This window comes from Ambystoma mexicanum, chromosome 4p, assembly GCF_040938575.1.
Source record: "Ambystoma mexicanum isolate Mex_15411 chromosome 4p, UKY_AmexF1_1, whole genome shotgun sequence".
NCBI classification, from domain to species: domain Eukaryota; kingdom Metazoa; phylum Chordata; class Amphibia; order Caudata; family Ambystomatidae; genus Ambystoma; species Ambystoma mexicanum.
This window is the reverse complement of record NC_090927.1, coordinates 172,161,882-172,180,757: the sequence shown is the minus strand read 5'-3', so window position 1 is coordinate 172,180,757 and position 18,876 is coordinate 172,161,882. Positions and strand designations below refer to the sequence as shown.

At 44.4% G+C, this 18,876-nt stretch overlaps 1 protein-coding gene across 1 annotated transcript in view; it reads left to right on the top strand.

Annotated features, from left to right (window-relative positions):
• Positions 1-18,876, top strand: part of PBK (PDZ binding kinase) — a 192,208-nt gene that overhangs the window by 87,622 nt on the left and 85,710 nt on the right. The window contains exon 5 of the mRNA XM_069605635.1: positions 7,209-7,351. Within this exon, the coding sequence (XP_069461736.1) occupies positions 7,209-7,351 (143 nt within the window). The remainder of the gene's footprint in view (positions 1-7,208; positions 7,352-18,876) is intronic.

The following is an 18,876-nucleotide window of genomic DNA, read 5'->3' as shown; positions in this document are numbered from 1 at the left end:
GTTTTCTAATTAATGGAAGTGCACCCAAATTTCAGAATGCTTGTGCCAGAAAGCTATGGTAAAACCGAAGTATATTTTAAGTTTTTTGCCAGACTTGGTAGGTTGATGGAAGAGGGTTCGAGGTTGCTTTTCCCGTCGCAGTCCTCGATTTGCTGGTGTTGGGTTTGAGCTGATCTCCAGTTGGCATCTTCTGCTGGTGCAAGGACTCTTGGATGAAGAATGAAGCAAAACTCAATCGAGTCCTCCCCGCCCCCCTCTCAGGGCTGGACTCTGGTCAGGTAAGCAATTTTGTACTGTGGTCACCGCAGCATGGTGACGCAAAGGGCCTCACTTGTCGTGGTCAGACTCCCCCGCCCTCCTATCCCGTGTCCTCTTGAAGCTAGAGTGCCGAAATTCCGCTGAGATGGGTCTTGTAGGACAAGCTGAAGATCCCCCAAGTTCCAGGTTGAAACTCAGAACGGTGACGTTGGCAGCACGGTAGCCCAAACTCTGAGCTGGTCAGCCTCAGGACGGTCCCGGGACACTTCCGAAGGCTCTTCTTCGCAGGGTACTGATAAGATGTCTGGAATGGATGTTCCCTCTACTCCAAGGGTTGCAGCTCCCTCGCAGGACTGCTGAAGATCACAAGCAAGACAGGCTCCACTAGGACAGCAGCAGAAGTTGGTCACCAGGCCTCCTTCAGTCGGGTCTCCGGTCTCTTCACAGGACTCAAAGCTGGACAGGAGTCTTGGCTCCTTCAGGTTACTCTAGGATTTCTGAAGATTGGGTTCAGAGGTCCTTTACTTATCCTAAAAGCCAGGAAGAGCCGAAACTCGCAATAGCGGGACTAGCCACACACACGCCAGCAGTGGTCCAATCCGGACCACTGGAGGGGAACAGCCATGCATACCACTCAGGCACACTGAAACCAGTTTGTGGATTGGGACCAGATTTTATCATAATAAAAGATGTTAACCAAAACTATTCCACCCTTTGTATCAGGCCTTACCTCTGCACCCTTGCACTGGGTTTGTGAGACTTGCTGAGACCATTTCAAATAATCCACCCTGACACAACACCATTTCACTTGTGAGATGGGTATATATGAGTTGTCTGCTTGCCCCTTAGTTATTTGTATTGTTTCTGGCTTCCCTACAACTGGACAGTAGAAATGTCAAGCTGCAAGCTAATAGCAAGGCATATATTTACTTGTCTCCTTGCACGAATGTAATTTCTCCACAGCCACATGGGTTGCCACTTCCTACTTGGCACAAGGGAATTCTTTCATTAATGGCTAGTGCACATTTTGTGGCCTGACTATATCAACTAATTTACCTACCCTGAAAGGCAATAGTTATGATTCTTTATATACAGGAAGCCAATGTTCTTCAATGTACACGCTTTTGGATTACAAAGTATTAGGACAGTGTTTTCTGTTCTCACCCTCCACCCCCTGTTTACTTCAGTGGAGCCCCCAGCATTTCTTCAATCGATTTGGGCTCAACCCATATAGTTTGGGTTGCACTTGGAACCCCTTTGCTTCTGAGTGTAGGGGGACCACTTCATTGGCTTTATAATCTTGCCCTGGCAGCACAATCTGCTTTCAGTGGAGTGGCAGGAACACTGTGTCCCTTTTTCTCTAAGGTGACTTCTTGTTACTTTGTGTCCGAAACAGCCTGGTGTCAGTGAGGCCAAAAGGGTGCAGTGAAAATATTATAAAGGCAGGGTGAGATGCATGCACCTTGCGGCACACCAAATTTGACTGACAGGCGGGCAGCTGCTTCTTCATAAAATACTCATATCTCCCTGTTGTCCAGGAATGAGGCTACCCAGCGAGATGCACTCGGGGGAAAAATTGGCCACTTCTTCCAACCTGGTGACCAAAATTGATTGGTCAACCAGGTAGAACGTGGGCGATAAGTCAAGCAACAACAGCATAGATAAATTGCCTTTATCCAAGCGTTAAAGAAGCAATTTCCACAGATAGCTACCCAGGTTCTACAAAACTAGGCTGCGGGAGAAGCCCTGGTCTACACCCTGTACAACTATATTAATTAAATTCAATAATGGTACAGTAGGTCAGTACAGAACATATATCATTTTTATAACAAATGATAAAAAAATTCTGTCAGAATCATTATCCAAGCAGATCATGTCCAATTACTGTTTGAGACATTTACTTTCCGAATTATAGATTATATATTTTTCTTCAAGACAATCTTATCTGGGGTTAGTAGCATAAGTGAATAGCTAATGCCAGATCAATGTATGGGCATATGCCCTGACATCGTTTGTGTGTACAATTTGAGTTTCTAATTTCGAACAAAACACCAGTGTGACCCAATCTGTTTTCTGGGCTCTTTCAAAGCTGTCTTCAGGACACTCTGTACGCTTTCGCTGTGCACTTGTATCACACTTCTTCGTATGCACGTGATCATATGTGTCATCTTCCAACTCGATATTTTCTGTGGTTGAGTTGCCTGATTTTTCCTTTTTCTTTTTATCTCGCGTTGTGCTTTAATTTGAACCTCTGCATAAGGTTTTAGCGAGGTCGAGGCTGGTTCAGGCGCTAGACCTTTTTTGTTTTTGAGGGTGCAGGGAGATTTATTATTTTGTTTTTTTGGTTCCACAAATATCTTTTTACAGCTAAGGGTCCCATGTACACTGGACTTGCCCTCCGTCGTATTACCACACAGCTTCGCTCTGGCCCAAAACTATGGGCCCCAGGAAATTACCTGTCTCAGTAATGCCCCCGCGGCTCGGGGCATATTGCTTAAGTATTCATGCCATTCAGGATTCCGCCTATTTTTAAGCACTGTGATTATTATTACCTCAGTCGATTAGTCTGTTTACTGACCTCTGAAGGAAGTTAATACTAACTCTGGCCAGCCAACATTTGACCATGAGATTAGATAGATTTTAGCATTGAGCACCTACATCTCTGCACTATCATATCACAACCCTGGCATACCATTAAGTAGCACTAGTTCCACTAAATTTGGACTTTCGTTGATAATCGAGACAATTGTGCTATCAGACCTCAAAACAATTAAGTCATGTTTGCTTTACTGCGTAATTGGTCAGGGTGGTTTCTTAAAAATTTTAAATATATACAGAAAAGATGAGTGTGCAGACCCTAGGGCAATCATGAAAGACTTATTGAGTAATTTATCCTTCTGTAATATTAACATCTCCTCCTGCAACATGCTTTGGGAATTGAACAAACTGTAGCGTGGCTGGAAATTTGTACGCATCCTATTGCATGCAACATTTCTGATTCCGGAAGCAGTTACTCTGCGTAATGGAACTAATCACTAGGCCTGTTGTGAGTGAAGTGTTAAACAGATTATGCTGCAGTTTACCTATTCTTTGCATACGAGGGGAGCTTAGGGTGTTAGTACTCATCAGTTCCATTTGTGAGCGGGTTTGTTAATGCACACTCTGCTTTTATTTTTTTAATTGGAGAAATTAGATTTTCTGTTGTGGGCTATTGCCCAGGCTCATGATTTCGTTAGTTTTCACTGTTTGCACATCTCGGCTGGATGTCGCATATCTTTTACTCCATTGTTAATGAGACAACACATTTCTTTTTTTTTTTTTTTTTTTACTCCGTTAAAATCCTATTTACTCTCAAATCAAATTTAAAAATGGGGAGTAAAATTCTCACACCCCAATCTTATCAGGAGCACCTGGTACTCATTTTACCATTATAACCATGGTATGCGTATGGATTATTTCCCATTGTGTCCAATTGACAAATCCATTACAAGCTTTTGAACTCCTGAAAATTAACTGGTACTCCTCTGGGATGGGATATTTTTATTTGATTACCCACTTGAGTCCCTGGTGTTTTCTACCAATAACTGACTTCAGATGGTACTAGTAATGTATTAGGAAATACAATGTATAAAATCCCTGCAATATACAATAAATCCCTGTTGCTCACAATTTTCTCATAGAATAACCTTGAACACTTTTTAAATTTAGAAACACAGTAACATCAAATGTATCTAGTAATGAACTGGGACCTAGTTGGGCCCACTACGTTATCTTAATTTTTTATTTTTTTGGGTGGTCCTCTAGGCCTAGTTTAACCATTTCACTCCCTCTATGTAATGCAGTATGTGTCCTGTAGGCTGTCAGCGGTTGTGTGAACCACTGTTTAACCTATGTACTGTTAGCGTAAATCTAGTTTACTGCTGGCTATAGGTCCTATGATAGCTTGGGCATGTGAAGGGTCTGTTCCCAGGACTTTGTACTGTTTTCAGGCTGCTGTAATAGGTGTGCGAAAAATTAGCTGAAAAACATGGCGCCAGTGCACAGCCATTTTGGACCTTCACTTTCATGACCGCAATGGAAGTCTACGTTTCTGTGAGCTCAATTAGCAGAACGGAGTTATGCCACAGTTCTGATGTGTATATTTAGAAGCAGATGAGTTCATTATTGAGGATAGTTGGTGCATTGTTCAATCAAGGACGCACCAAGAAGGGAGTCATAGTTGTGCAGGTGTAATGATAAGGGGTGCTGGGAACGAGCATGCAGGAGGCGAGCTGGATTTTTCCACTATTAACTGGAATTGTCTACTCTATGCCCCTATGCTTGCTGTTTGTCCTTTGGCCCGGGGACGGTTGACAACCTATGGTGGGCAGGGATCCATTTCCCAAAAGGGAGTGGGTATCCAGGTTGTAGTAGCAGAATTGGAACCCAAACCCAGTTAGCGCGTGTGATCTCTCTACCTACCTGCCTCAGGACTGGGTAGTGTCGTAGACGAGATTACGTTTTTCTCTTCGACTACACTAACATTGATGTAACTTGTCTCTTTACCTATGTTTATGTATATATAACCAACCCTATTCATTTACAGTGTGGTGTGCATGTATTTGCATTTTATGTGAAGAAAGGGCCTGTATAGAGACTGTTATATTGTAACTATTGTACGTGTGGGATATTTCCTTGCTGAGTCTAAGAACTTTTGGTTTGTGTAATCTGGAAAGTGGTCTTTAGGGCGACTATACATGATCGATAAGCAAAACAGCTGCCACTGTATTTTTTTCTTTTTCTGTTTTTCTTGTACTTGCTGGTAAGGGAGGTCGGCTTGGCTTGTTCAGGGCTCGATTCTACAATGTTTGATCTGCAGGTCATAGGTTTGGATCCTGGAAAGACCAACTGCCTTTCATCCTTCCACGGTCGATGTACGGAGAGAATCAGTCTTGTGGAATAACTATCCCAAGAGGGAAGAGAAAACCCAAGTACATTACAAAAGAACTACAGGATCTTGTCCAGAGGGTGATCAAAGACTATCTGAAGATATCTTATTAAAGAGATCTAGGAAACGCGTTAAGACATTGCCATAGGAGACTAAACAGGAGGGAGAGACCATTTTCTAGTACAATTTTTAAGTTGGTCAAATAGTGGTAGGGTCAGTGAGACTTGGTTATGGATGAAGGACATCTTCATTCGGAATCTTGACTGACAAGCACCTTGAGTTTATATAGGTTGGGATCCCCTCTAGTGATGGGGAAAGATGGGCTTTATTCTTGTTTGAATAAACCACATTGAAATGTCCTCCGTGTGTCCGCCTACTTCTTCTGACCTGCCAGAGCATCTGTAAATAATGGACTTGCTTAGTTTGTAGAGACTTCACTTTAATGGGTAATTACTTGTAATAAATAGTATATATTCTAATACTTGCCAATATCTCTTGATGTTAGTTGTCCCTCACACCAAACCCCTGATCTCATAAGTGCAATAAGCCTTACTTCTCATTCTCGCTACTAAGTGAGAGTTTGATTAGACAAAGAGTGAAACACCTTTGCAGGTCAGCTATCTTGGTTTCCCTGGACTGCACACCTCCAGTCTGGTTCTGGAAAAACCTCCCAACAAAAAGGGGAAAATACTGTCTACATAAAAATTTAAAAAGAAGAAAATGTTTACCTTGTCAATAGGACATTCTTTAATTGACAAAAATGAGGGAAACGAAACATTAAACCATCTGGTGTTATATTGCACGAAACTATGAAATCTAAGATCTGCTCATATGGGTAGGATGTTTGCAAAGTGGGACTACCGGAGTGGTGAAGACTGGTGGAAGCATACAGCAGAAGGCTCTGACAAAGAACTGACTTTTGCGCTCCTATTTTATTTGGAGAAATTGGTAATGCATTTGACGGGTGAAAAGGATTGACGTGAATTCCAACATTCATTTTGGAGCAAGAATTTAATTTTGAAGTAGTGCATAGCAATTAAAGTTTTAAAAAATAATTGTTGATTGTTTTGATTGAAGTTAATGACAAACTGCAATATACTTTATGGTTAGCTTATTTGGATCAAAATTAAAAAAATGTTTTTTGAAAAAGTTTATAATTTGGTACGGGCATAAGTTTCTGTTTTTGTTTCAATCAAGTTGATTGTCTGCAGACGCATAAATAAAAACAAATTCGTACATTAATCTTATTTAAGTTTGTAAGTGTTAAATGCCTGGAGTCCGGCAGGACTGAATCTCCCATAATCTCCAATAATACCAAATTTCAATGCAGATGAACTCCAAAGTGGTATATCCTAAGGTTTTTTTGAATGGGCCCGACAGAAATTACTGTAGGGAATTTATATTCCAAATATTCCAAATAAATGTACTGTATGTTGGTGCATTACCTAGCAGCCTGAACAGTAGCGGAATTGCTTTTGAACGTAATGTCACTATAAATTGTGGATTGATAATGTTGGACAAAACTAAAAGATGAGTGGACATCTGTCAATACCTGGAAACTAGATTGGAGTTTCCGATTGGGCAGTTCTGAAAATTGGGCAGTCTGAAGAGTGCCATATTTTCTTTTGTGAAGCACACATTCTCCTAAATGGCGGAAACTGCGTTCTTACTACATCCAGGGTCTCAAACCCACCAGGTAGCCGTGGAATCGCATTTGAGAACTATACGCCTAATCTTCAACCTTGTATAGTATGGGTTAAAGGGACTGGGAAACTGAAGTTTGCAATTGAAACATTAAGTGGAACCGCTTTAGCATTTTCATTTTTTATCCCTAATCAAATTGTGTGCTCTATTGAAACCTTATTTTGGTGGAATCTGCTGAGAAGATGGCTAAAAAGTGACAAATTCCTTCTCGGGTCACACATAGAATGGCATGTATCGCAATGATGGAAATATTATTGTTGCTTAATTGTATTTTTCTGGACACGCCATGTATTCGTAACACATTACACTGTCTAATCAGATCCCCAAAAGGTAATCACCAGTCACCATGGGCTGTGAAGAAGCTTAGTCGAAGCTGTGACCAGTCCCAACAAATAATTTTCCAAAAGAGACTGAATGAAGAAGCCAGTGTTCTGAAAACTCTGCAGCATCCCAACATTGTGGGTAAGTGACAGAAATTAAGACTAGTGCATCTTAAAACCTCCTTCCCTGTGCTTGTGCAGATTTGTCTTGAATTCACACCGTTTGAACAGTTTCACTTGCAGACTTCCACAAAATCTATTGCACTGGGTTCCCCAAATGCCATTCCGTGAAGCAATGGAATGCTGATTCTTCCTGTGTCTCAACTACACAAATGATAAATTTAATGTCATGAATATTTAATGCCTTATATCTCCTTGTTTAGAAAATGTTCTTGCTTTTCCAAATTGTTATTGGCAGTATTTGAAAACCTCTCAGGAGTGAATTAGTAATGTGTATTTCAGTGGCGTACTCTCTAGTGCTACTTTTCAAAAACATTTAATCATTTACGCCTTTTGTGGGAGGGAATTGTCTGCATTAGGTGCCCAGAAACACAATTTAACTGACCAGAACGAGAAGAGAGCTGTTAAGGAGGGCCCCTAATGCTCGACTTTGCCACCACTGTTTAAGACTTACAGCAAACAATCTAGGAAGAATATGGTTCTGGATAACTCAGAAGAATTTAGCATTTGCTGACTTCTTCCTCCTGAGGAAGAAGACTGAGCTCTCTCCTGCCTGGTCCTGAAAGTAGACCTTGCCAAAGACTTCAGACCCAAAGGTGAGCGGAGAAACCTTCTAAAAACGCAAGTAATGAACTTGAGCAGAACTGTTAACAAAAGGGAAGTTACTTAGAGAAAGTCGAAAACAAACCAGCTGCCCCTTCATTGTAAGGAGGGGAGGGGTTTAAATGTCTCAAGATCTACTTCAGGCAGTTTGTAACTGATGGAGGACAGCTGCCTCTTTGATTTCTTATTGAGGCTTGCTACGCTGCTGCATGCAGCAAGTGTAGACCGCATGAGGAAACATCCAGCATTGGTGGAGCATCAACGCCAAAACACTTGTTGCCAGTGACAAGATCTCAGATGTTGGAGCAATGTTGTACCCTTGCCTTGGTATATGAATACATGTCTCCATTGGTGCATCCAAGGACTGCTTTGCTGATGAAAGAGCACCCCTTAAATGGTCTGTCTTCATGTTATTGATGACTATTTTCATGTAGTTCATACAAATCCAATTTTAACTAATTTTGGACTGTGGCGAAGGTCATGGTCTGTGAGCAAGGAGGTTTTCAGCAAAGAGACATTGCAGAGAATTTCTATTACAAAGGTTTTCCATCACAGGGGACATTCTGATAGACTAAAACAAAAAAAAATCCACTCCGGCCGACTGGGAGGCCTTCAGAGCAGAGATGCTCAAAATATTTGAAAAACAGGAGCCTCCTTTGAATGAAGCCGAGAAGGAAAGGGCTAGAGCTCAATCCTGCTCTCCCGATCCACATCGGGCGCCGTTGAGGCCTCGATTCTATGATATAACGTCAAAGGATCACTCCAGCCGAAAGCATAAGTCGGGGTCGTCGACAACTTTGGCAGCGCCGTCGACGCCAGCTGTGCGATCATTACCAACTTCGCCATCTACGACGAGCGCACCACTAAAGCCTATGGAGCCAATGAATAAGGTTTCGACGGTTCCTCCAGCGTATAATCCATTGTTTATAAAACCTCTCATACCTGGGAAGACCTCTCATACCTGGCAAGATCTATGTACCTCTAACAAGAAAACTATTTAAATTCTCTGCTATATATGAGGAGAATTAACCCTCAGATGACGAGGCTCCATTTGGCATCCAATTTGGTACATCAAATGTATCAGAGAATTGAAGGTTGAGGGACCTCTATTACAACCTACCAACAGCAAGTGAGGTGGACACCTCACCTGAGTTGGAGTTTGGAAGCCCAGAGGCTGGGGAGCATGCTGATAAACTAATGTCCAAGGTAGTGGACTATATGGGGTGGAGTAGGCCTCCATTGCCATTTGAACCGGATGATCTAACGGACGTCCTAAATAAGGGTCCTCAGTCAGATCCTATTTTACCGTTTCATATTGCTTTGGAAAAAAGGGTTGCGCCGAATTGGGTGACACCGGAAACAAATCCGGCTGTAAATAAAAACTTGACCAAGTAGTACCGCCCTTCCAGTAGTGACCCGGACTACCTGTCGAAACACCCCACTCCAGAGAGTCTGGTGGTACAGGCAGCTACAACAACATCCAAGAAGCTGCTTACCCTACCATCCCTCCAGATAGGGAAGACAAGAGTAGATGGATGGGCAAGCAAGGTATTTTCTACAGGGAGTATGGCGCTCAAATCAGCCAACTCTACATGTACCCTTGCAAAATCTCCGTTCACTCTATGGGACTGCATTTCCATGGCAGCAGAGCACATTCCTGAAGGGGATCAAAGAGACTGGCTATTAGCCTTAGATAGAGATGGCAAAGAAGCCATGTGTGAATCTCTTCAGTCGGGTCTGGATTCTGCTGACCGCATCAGCAGAGCCATGGCTACTAGCACCGTTATGCACAGGCTTGCGTGGTTGCAGTAGTCTGGTTTTGCACCGGATGTGCAATCCAGACATCTCAACATGCCCTTTGGCGGGTCTCACCATTTTGGCAACTAGGCTAATAAGAGTCTTGAAGTTGCAGATCACGAAGGCAGCAGCCAAATCTTTAGGTGCCGCTATTAGGCTACATCAGCCTTTTCAACCTAAATGGACAAACTTGAGGGGTAGATTTTTCACTACTACTCCTCAGTTGGAAGGACGAGAGGAATGGCTGGTCAAAGGGGCCAAAGAAGATTACCTTGTGCTGGATGAGGACGAGGTGCAAAGCCAGCTCAGGCAGGGAAAGCGTTACCATCTGCCACTGCATCAGCCGCGTCAAAACCTCTGAGGTCTTAGTCACAGTTTACCAGTGGGAGGCAGACTGTCTCAGCATCTAGAAGAATGGTGAGACATTACTTTGGATGCTTAGGCTTTGGAAACTGTATCCCACAGTTACTGCTTTACTTTTATACAGAGACCTCAGAACAATCCACCGGTGAACCACCCTTTGAGGATTCCAGATCTGCTTCTTGTGCAGGAGATTTTAACCCTGCTAGAGAAAGGCACTATAGAACCGGTGCCTGTAGCGGACAGGAACATGGGATGGTATTCCCCTTATTTCTTAAAACCCAAAAAGGATGAAGGACTGAGACCCTTCTTGGACTTGAGATACTTCAGGAAGGGCAATTTCAAGATGGTCACACTTTCTCAGATCCTTCGGGCCCTCCAACCCCAGCATTGGATGGTGTCATTGGATCATTGGACCCTCGGGATGCTTATTTTCATGGGCCTATCCATCACAAGCACAGACAATACCTAAGGTTCGCAGTTGGTGCTTCTCATTATCAATTTAGAGTTCTGCTATTCAGGCTGACCTCCGCCCGAGGGTTTTCTTCAAACTGATGGCGGTAGTGGTGGCGAATCAATCCCATCTACCTCTACCTGGACAATTGGCTGATCAGGGCGCGTTCTCCCGAACAAGTCCTGGATCATCTCAAGGTCACCTGCCACTCTCTTCTCAGACTGGTCTTCTCCCTCAATTACAAAACGTCCCATACGACACCTTCTCAGAAACTCCAATTCATCGGAGCTGTTCTGGATAAATCCTTGGGAAAGAGCTTGCCACCTGAGGTGAGGGCTTAAGACATTCTACAGATGGTCACCAAATGTCTGCCCAGTGTCTTTCAGCCTTTTTATTTTTTCTTTATTTTTTGGTCTCATGGCATCCTGCATTTCTCTGGTGCCAGAGGCCCACTTGAGCACGAGAGCCCTTCAATTGGCTCTCAGAACTCAATGGTCCCAGTTATCAGGAAAGATGTCGGACCTACTTCAGGTTCCAAGCAGGGTCTCACAGGATCTTCTGTGATGGGCCTGCGAGGACAACATTCTGAAGGAGAACCTTTTTGGCAACCATGGCCAGAGATTAACAATAGTAAGGGATGTCTCACTCAAGGGGTGGGGAGCCCACACCAACGATCTGACAGTGAGCAGTCGTTTGTCTCCATCGGAGTTCAAACTACATGTCAGTTTTTTGGAGCTGAGGGCAATCAGACCAGCGCTGAAGGCCTTTGTGCCCTCTGTACGGGGGAAGAATGTCCAGATAATGACGGACAACTTAGTGGCCATGTACTACCTCAACAAGAGTATGTGTAGGGTCACTACCACTGTGCAGAGAGGCAATGCAGCTTTGGTACTGGCCAATTCAAGAAGGAATCTCCCTATCAGCAGTTCATCTCTCTGGAGAGGAGTGCACAGCGGCGGATGCTCTGAGCAGGCAGAGCAGTCTCTCTAGCTCAGAAGTCCTTCAAGAGATCTTCACCCTTTGGAGAACCCAGCAAGTGGATCTATTCGCAACCGGTGTCAACCAGAAATGCAAACTGTATTGCTTCATGGAATTTCCCTCGAGAGTAGCTCTAGGAGGCATTTGTAGTGGACTGGGAATTTCCACTCCTGTATGCGTTTCCTCCAGTACCCGTCATTCCTCACGTGATCAGGAGGTTGAGAAAGTTTGAGAAACGCATGATCCTAATTGCCCTGGATTGGGCCAGGACGACGTGGTACCCAGACCTTCTGGACATGTCCATCTGTCCTCCAATACGTCTTCCACAAAGAGAGGACCTTCTCTCGCGAGTGGAGGGCTGGGTTCTCCATCCAGAGGTCAAAACACTCAACCTCCATGCTTGGTTTCTGAAAGACTGAGATACAAGGATTGGGACCTCCCGATGACGTAATGGAGATCTTGCTTTCGGCCAGAAGGCCAGCAACAAAGTCTTTGTACCGTTGTCGTTGGAATACATTCTGCAACTGGTGCAGAGAAAAGAATGTAAATCCCTTTCTATGTAAAACAGTGGATGTTTTATCCTTTCTGCTTTCTTTAGCCAATCTGTGTCTCCAAATTGGTACTATTAAAGGCTATTTGGCGGCGCTGTCCATATTTAAGCGCTCGTCGGAGGAATGTTAAACTTAAAAATTCCACTGGTGACACAATTTCTAAAGGGGCTCACCAACATGTTCCCTCCAACTCCGTCCCAAACTGGAATTAAGATTCCAGTTTGGGACCTTAATTTGGTTCTTACATTTACAATGTGTGCACCTTTTTGAACCTTTACACTCATTTCCCTTAAGGTTATTAACCTTTAAAACCATTCTATTAGTAGCTCTAACATCAGCCCGTAGAGTGAGCGAGTTGCAGGCACTTTTGTCCAAGCCACCCTTTACTATCTTTCATAAGGATCGACTTGTTCCAAGGGTTATACCTTCATTTTTACCCAAAATCATTTCTGATTTCCACATGAGACAAACATTTGTTTGCCTTCTTTCTATTGCCCCCGCCCCTCATCCTCGCAAGGAGGAGGAGAGGTTACTTAGGTTGGACCCTTGTAGAGCTCTAAGCTTTTATATATCTAGTCTCTCAAAACTCTATTGATCAATTTTTCATTGGCTGTACGGGCCACAAACTGGGTCAGGCTGTTACTAAACAGACCTATCCAGATGGATGATTCTGGCCATTTCAGAATGTTAGTCTGGCAAGGAAGGATGCTCCTGAAGTTTAAGGGCCCATTCCATCAGGGGCATGGCTACCTCTAAAGCCCTGCAAAGGGGCGTACAGATAAAGTATTTGTAAAGCGGCATCGTGGTCCATTATACACACGTTCACAAAGCATTACTGCCTGGAATCTTCCCTCGGTCAGGATGCTATCTTTGGAAAAGCAGTCCTGCACTTGGTTCATGAAAACCATTAAACTCTAATTCTACTCCCTCCACCAAATCAAATACTGCTTTTGGAGTCTAATAAATACGTGGGAGGACACAATCCATTTGGAGAACAAGTTAGTTACCCCTTGTAACGTTCTTTCGACTGGATGTTCCTCACTTATTCCTCATCGCCCTCCCAACCTATCCCACAGTAGAATATCCCATGCTATTAGCTTTCGTTCCTTCAAGGCGGAGTACAGTCTTTCCTGTGGTTATGTGAGTATTTCTACTGTACAGGAAAAAAACTGAAGGCAACGGGTGCTGCGCATGCTATATATACCTTCGATGACATCCTCCTCGAGACGGAGGCCTGGAGGGACATGGAGGCGACGCACAGCGCCCTCTGCTGTAAAATAAATTCTGAAGCAGCTGAAGCTGGATATCGGATATTAAAGATGAGTAATCCGTGGGAGGAACATCCAGTCGAAAGAACGTTACCAGGGGTAAGTAACTTGTCATCTCTCTCTCCCTGTCTGAATGGGCCGACCCCACTTCCTCCCTCTTCTTCCAAATGCCTCCTCCTTGGGGACTTCAACATCCACCTCGACTCCCTTGAATCATCCACCCGTTTCCTGTCCCCTGTGACTCCTCTCTCTGTACTTCCTTGAGGCCCGACCCACTCTGCCAGTCCCTCTGAACACCCTTATTTCTGGTGACATCCCCATCCCCCCCTCTCCTTCTCTGACCACTCTCCTTTCCTCCCGCCTGGGGCCCTGTGCCCTCTATACGAGATACCCCCAGCACTGCCAGCCTCCTTCGCCGTCCTTCGACCGATGAAGCGAGTCAGTTGCTGCTTTTTCCTCCACCTCCGTCCCCCCTCCGAGCTCCACGTCTGACTCTCCCTCTGACTCTGTTCTTGCTAACCTGCACCTCTCTATCTCCAACACCCTTGACATCCTTGCCCCTGTCCTGAGTATCCGCCTAAAACGGCCTACAAAAACAGCTCTTACGATACCGATCTGGCATCTCTGAAACGCAAATGCACAGTTGCTGAGCGGAAGTGGCCGACCTTGGGTTTACCCTCTTGACAAACTGGCCTGCCGCCTCTACAGGCAACTTTGCTTCTCTATCCCCTCCAAGAAGCGGCCCTATATCCAAGCCTGCATCTCTGGAGCCACTAACACAGCCAAACTCTTTAAACTCTGCAAGGAACTCTCTAACCCAGCTCTGTTCTCCACCTCTCTCCTTCCCTCCGAGGCTCTCTGTAACGCTTTGGGCCTCCAGTTTCATATAAATGAAGGTCGCCTCCAAACAGGTGCTCCCCTGCTCTTCCAGAACCATTTCGGACAACCTCTCCTCTCTCGCCCTGGCTCTTGCTGACCTGTAACCCCTCCTTCGCCACTGGCTCTCTCTCTATCCTTCAAGCACTCCCTTGTGCACCCTCTTTAAAAACGCCATTTGCTGACCCCTCCTGCCCGACTAACTAGTGACCTATCTTCACTACCCCCTTCCTGGGCAAACTCTTGGAGAAGCTGGTCCTCCCCCTGCCCAGTCCTTCCCCCCCCAACTGACCCTCCACACTGATCTTGTTTCTGGTCCCAGTTCTTATTTCCTGCAGGAGCCGAGGATGGCCCCACAGAACCACTAGCTTCACCCACTCTGCAATCCTTGAACTTAAAATTGCTGGGCCGACACCCCTGAGGGGAAGGGGATAAAATAAACAAACGGGTACTGCTTGCCGTCCTCAGAAGCCTGGCAATAGATATTGAAGACTTGCTCAGACTTGTGGGGGAAAAAAAAAAGGATCACATATCCCAACTAATTATTTCTGGTGTGAGTGATTAACAATATTTTCTTTCCCATTTTTCCTTGAAATCCTTTGCCTTTTGCAGAAAGGCTATTGTGTGTTCTTAACCGAACACTGAAAACGTTCTTCTCTTCCTCTAAAGATTTTTTGTGTGCTTGTCTCCTTGCAACTGAATGCAATTTAGTTAAACTGAAAACTTTCCTCTCCGTGAACTCTTCCTTAACCTTGTTCCTGAAAGATGTCTTGCCACGATCTCTAAATTGCTTAACTTGAGCTTCACTTTCTAAACAAATATAAATGGCCTAAAACTGTTGTGTATCACTTATTCAACTTCTAAAGTGTCACTGTATAACCTAGTTCTTATTGACTACACTGGTCACTTAGCTTTCCGCTTCTTCAGTAATGTAATTCCTTGTTCCGCGCTGCTCTCTGAAGTACTGCACACTGTTTACGCAGGCACGGGATAAACCGCGACTACTTCTGTGGAAAATGTGCAAGCCGAAAAGAAAATGCACCTTTTGCAAAGTTCTGTTGTGACGCGCATGTCTAGTTTGCGCCTGTTGTAGGGTCCTTTTCTCCAAGGCTTTACGGCTCTTGTACGCTTCTACGAAGTCTAGAAGAGTTAAAAAAGAAAACTACGGCTTTGCTGCCTTGCGCCCTAAAATTAACTATTAGTATGTGCACCTCACACAAACCTTATTTAGTTGCTTTTGACTTTTTCTGCACACTACTTCCATAGTTAATGTGCGCATTGTCGTCTTTAGTTCGTAGTTTTAAAACTGTTCCTGCTCCCCCTTGAAATCTTCAAATTACACCCGTGCAACACTATGAAGACTTAATAAACATTACTTGGTACACCACTGGCTCAGTGCCACAGCTAGTTCATGAACAGAATGTGGATAATTAATATTTACACATTTCTAATGTGCCTCTGCACCTATGAATTTTCACTTAGCTTCCTGTTGCTAAAGTTGTCTGTGCCTTCTCCTAGTTTCTGCACTGTTAACTTGATCCGGTCTTCACTAGTTTCCCTTTGAAATATTTTCTATGGATATTTCTCTGGTGCTCAAATAACTGTGTACTTCTCTGCTGGTTGTCTGAATAAAAGTAAGTTTAGAACCTCTCTCCAGGTTCCAAACTACCTCACTGGAGTTGTAGAACCATCAACTCTAAAAACTGCTGGCACCATCTTGAACTGGGACAACCCATGTATCCTACAGTGTACATGTTAAGGAAAACAAGAGTTACAGCTTTCTCAACAGAATCCAGCTTGTTTCTTGCATTTCACACCTGTCCTAAGCTGCCAAGGACCTTTCCTAGCTTGTAAGCTGAAGCGAAACCTGACATCTTGTTGATTGCCTTCATGTCCATCAATCTGTATCCCGGGAATCCAAAGGCATGGAAACTGCTCTCCTGAACACCTGTGAAACCATGCTCACAAATATTGACTACAAATCTCCCGCTGTTCTCATTCTCCATGATCTCTTCTCTGCCTTTGACACGGTCAACCATTCTATCATCCTAAAACGATGGTACAAAGTGAAAAAATAGTTTTTAATAGCACAAATTCAGAGGATAGAGTTAGAAAGTCTGATCTGTGACCTCACAGAGAGGTGTTTCTAAATCAAACTGTCATACCCCTGCCGCGCACAAGTGCACACAGGGGCTGACAGGCTCGGGATAACAAGTAAGTGTTGCTGTGTGTCTGCGTGTGTTTGAGTGTTTGTGTTTTAGGGAATGAGATGTCGGGGGGGTGAGGAGGGAGGGGTTTGGAGGGGTGGATCCCCCTCCGATTTTAGAAGTCATCCGGGCATAGAGGATGAGGGTCAAGAGAAGAATATTTTCACTTTTTGCAGGCCCCCTAAAATATGACATAGAACCAAACCGACTGTGACACCCTCGGCCTCACTGACAGGGCAGTGGATTGACTGACCTCGTTCCTCACTAACTGCCCTTCCCAGCTGCAAGTGGGCTCTTTCTCCTCCTCCACCACTACTCTACTCGCTCTACCTGTGGCATCCCCCCAGGGCGCTCTCCCGCTGCCATGGCTCTTAAATTTCCCTCTCGCCCCTCTTGCTCACAGGAGCTCCTCATTTCCAGTGTTATGCCGGTGACGAATGGCTTTCCTTCAAACTTCCCTCTTCTACCTCCTCTCATATCGGACTGCCTGTCCGCCATTCAGGCATGGTGTGCAGCTAACGATCTGTCTTAATTTCCAAACCCCCCTTCAAAAAACAAATCCTACTAACTGGAAACAGCCCCAACCTTTGGAGTGAACACCTCTGGCCGACCACCATTGGAAGGGAAAATGTCTCTCCACATCTGAAGACAAAGCCAAGATCCTTCACATGGTCAATCAAAACCTTTCCCTCTCAGCCCAAATATCAAGACATGCTTTTTTTTTTAAGCTCCTATGTTGCATAATCTCCTTCCTCTCTTCCCAGCAGTCATTGGTGTCAACGAATTTCTACTCCCCGGAACTAAGGTAACAGCCTCTGCCTCCACTCCAAGCAACTCATCCGCCCCCAAAGGGTACAGAATTCTGCAGCCAGACGCTTGCTCCACCTCATCTATTGAGATAAAACTTTTCCCTGAACTAAATTCACTTCATTGGATCCCTGTCACAAAAAGAATACAATTTTTAAAGCTGCATGCATTATCCACAGCTCTGGTCTGATGTTTGTCAGCACTAAGTGTATACACCCGCGCTTCCGGAAGGACTCTAGCAGAAGCACACTGTTAAGATGGATTTCCAAAATCAACCTTGACTGGGTGGTGGGGGATGGGCAGGGATTAGGAGGCTAGTTATGGTTAACTGGGGGTCTGAGGTTAACCAAAACCCAATCGAGGTATTCGGAAGAGCAGTCAAGGGTATGTCTCAGGAGTTGAGTGACAATGGTCTAGGGTCTCAGTGTTTGCACAGAATAAAACACAATAAATCAGCATAGGCAGTCCATGCATAAAAATACACCTGTTTTATTGGGCCTTATGAAGGCACTAAGCAATTAAACTAGCAGGTATTATCACACAATTATATATTGCAAATCTATTCATTCACCAGTAGGTTCATCTAATGCATAAATAAGTAACTTGGTATGTAATTGAATGCAGATAAAACGAATGGAACCAATACAATCCCAATTCACGTTTACTCAAGCCCTAAAATGTATGGGACCTAGTGTCCAAAAGTCAGGTTCCAGTACATGTTTCTGCAGGTATTCTAACACCGGATGCAATGAGCTTGTGATGGTCAGTTAAAACGGTTCCAAGCTAAGTTCTCCCCTCTATCCCAAGACCCAACGCTATCCCAGGGGTTGCAGGAACAAGTGCTTCTTCTGGTCTGGACCAACTACAAGATGCAATGCCAGAACGTTGAAGAATGCAGACTGTCACAGTGCAGACCCCTGCAGGACACTTCACGGGATGGATGAAGCAGAATTCCAGTGTTGATCAGTATTTGCAGGTGCTGACGGGAGATCTTCCAGGCACAGTCACAGAAACTGCTCCAGCTTAGCCTCCTTTTGATGCTAGGACGCTGACTTTCGGGAGAAGGGATCTTATGGCACACGCTGGCTATCCCCAGGTCCTGGGGCATAATGCAGTTCCTCATGCAGTCAGCGAGGTAATACATGAGGGAGCTGGTCAGTCCACCGGGCAGTCCGGGGACACTTGGGGCATGCAACCCAAGTAGTCGGGTTAACACATAATGCATGAAAGGGAAGTAAAGCTAAACGCTTTACTAACCTTCAAACGGTCAGGACCAGTTAAAAGAAAAAGCAAAAAAAAAAGGGTGTCCCATTGAAATCTTCTGCTCTTCTCCTTGCTATCGCAACCTGTGGCTGCATTCTAGTCAACATTTGAAAAGAACAATAAGTAAATTACTAAAAATACAGTTAAGGTCCCGAATGGGACCTAGAGCCTCTTACAGTTGGTGTTTGAAAGTTGGATTCCACTAGACCTAAATGTGTTCATCTTAGAAAAAGAAAAAATGAAGACCAGTTTACCTCCCAGTTCTATCATTCAAATAATCTGGGTGAAAAATTTTGCATTAATTGGTCATTTCCCTTACTCTT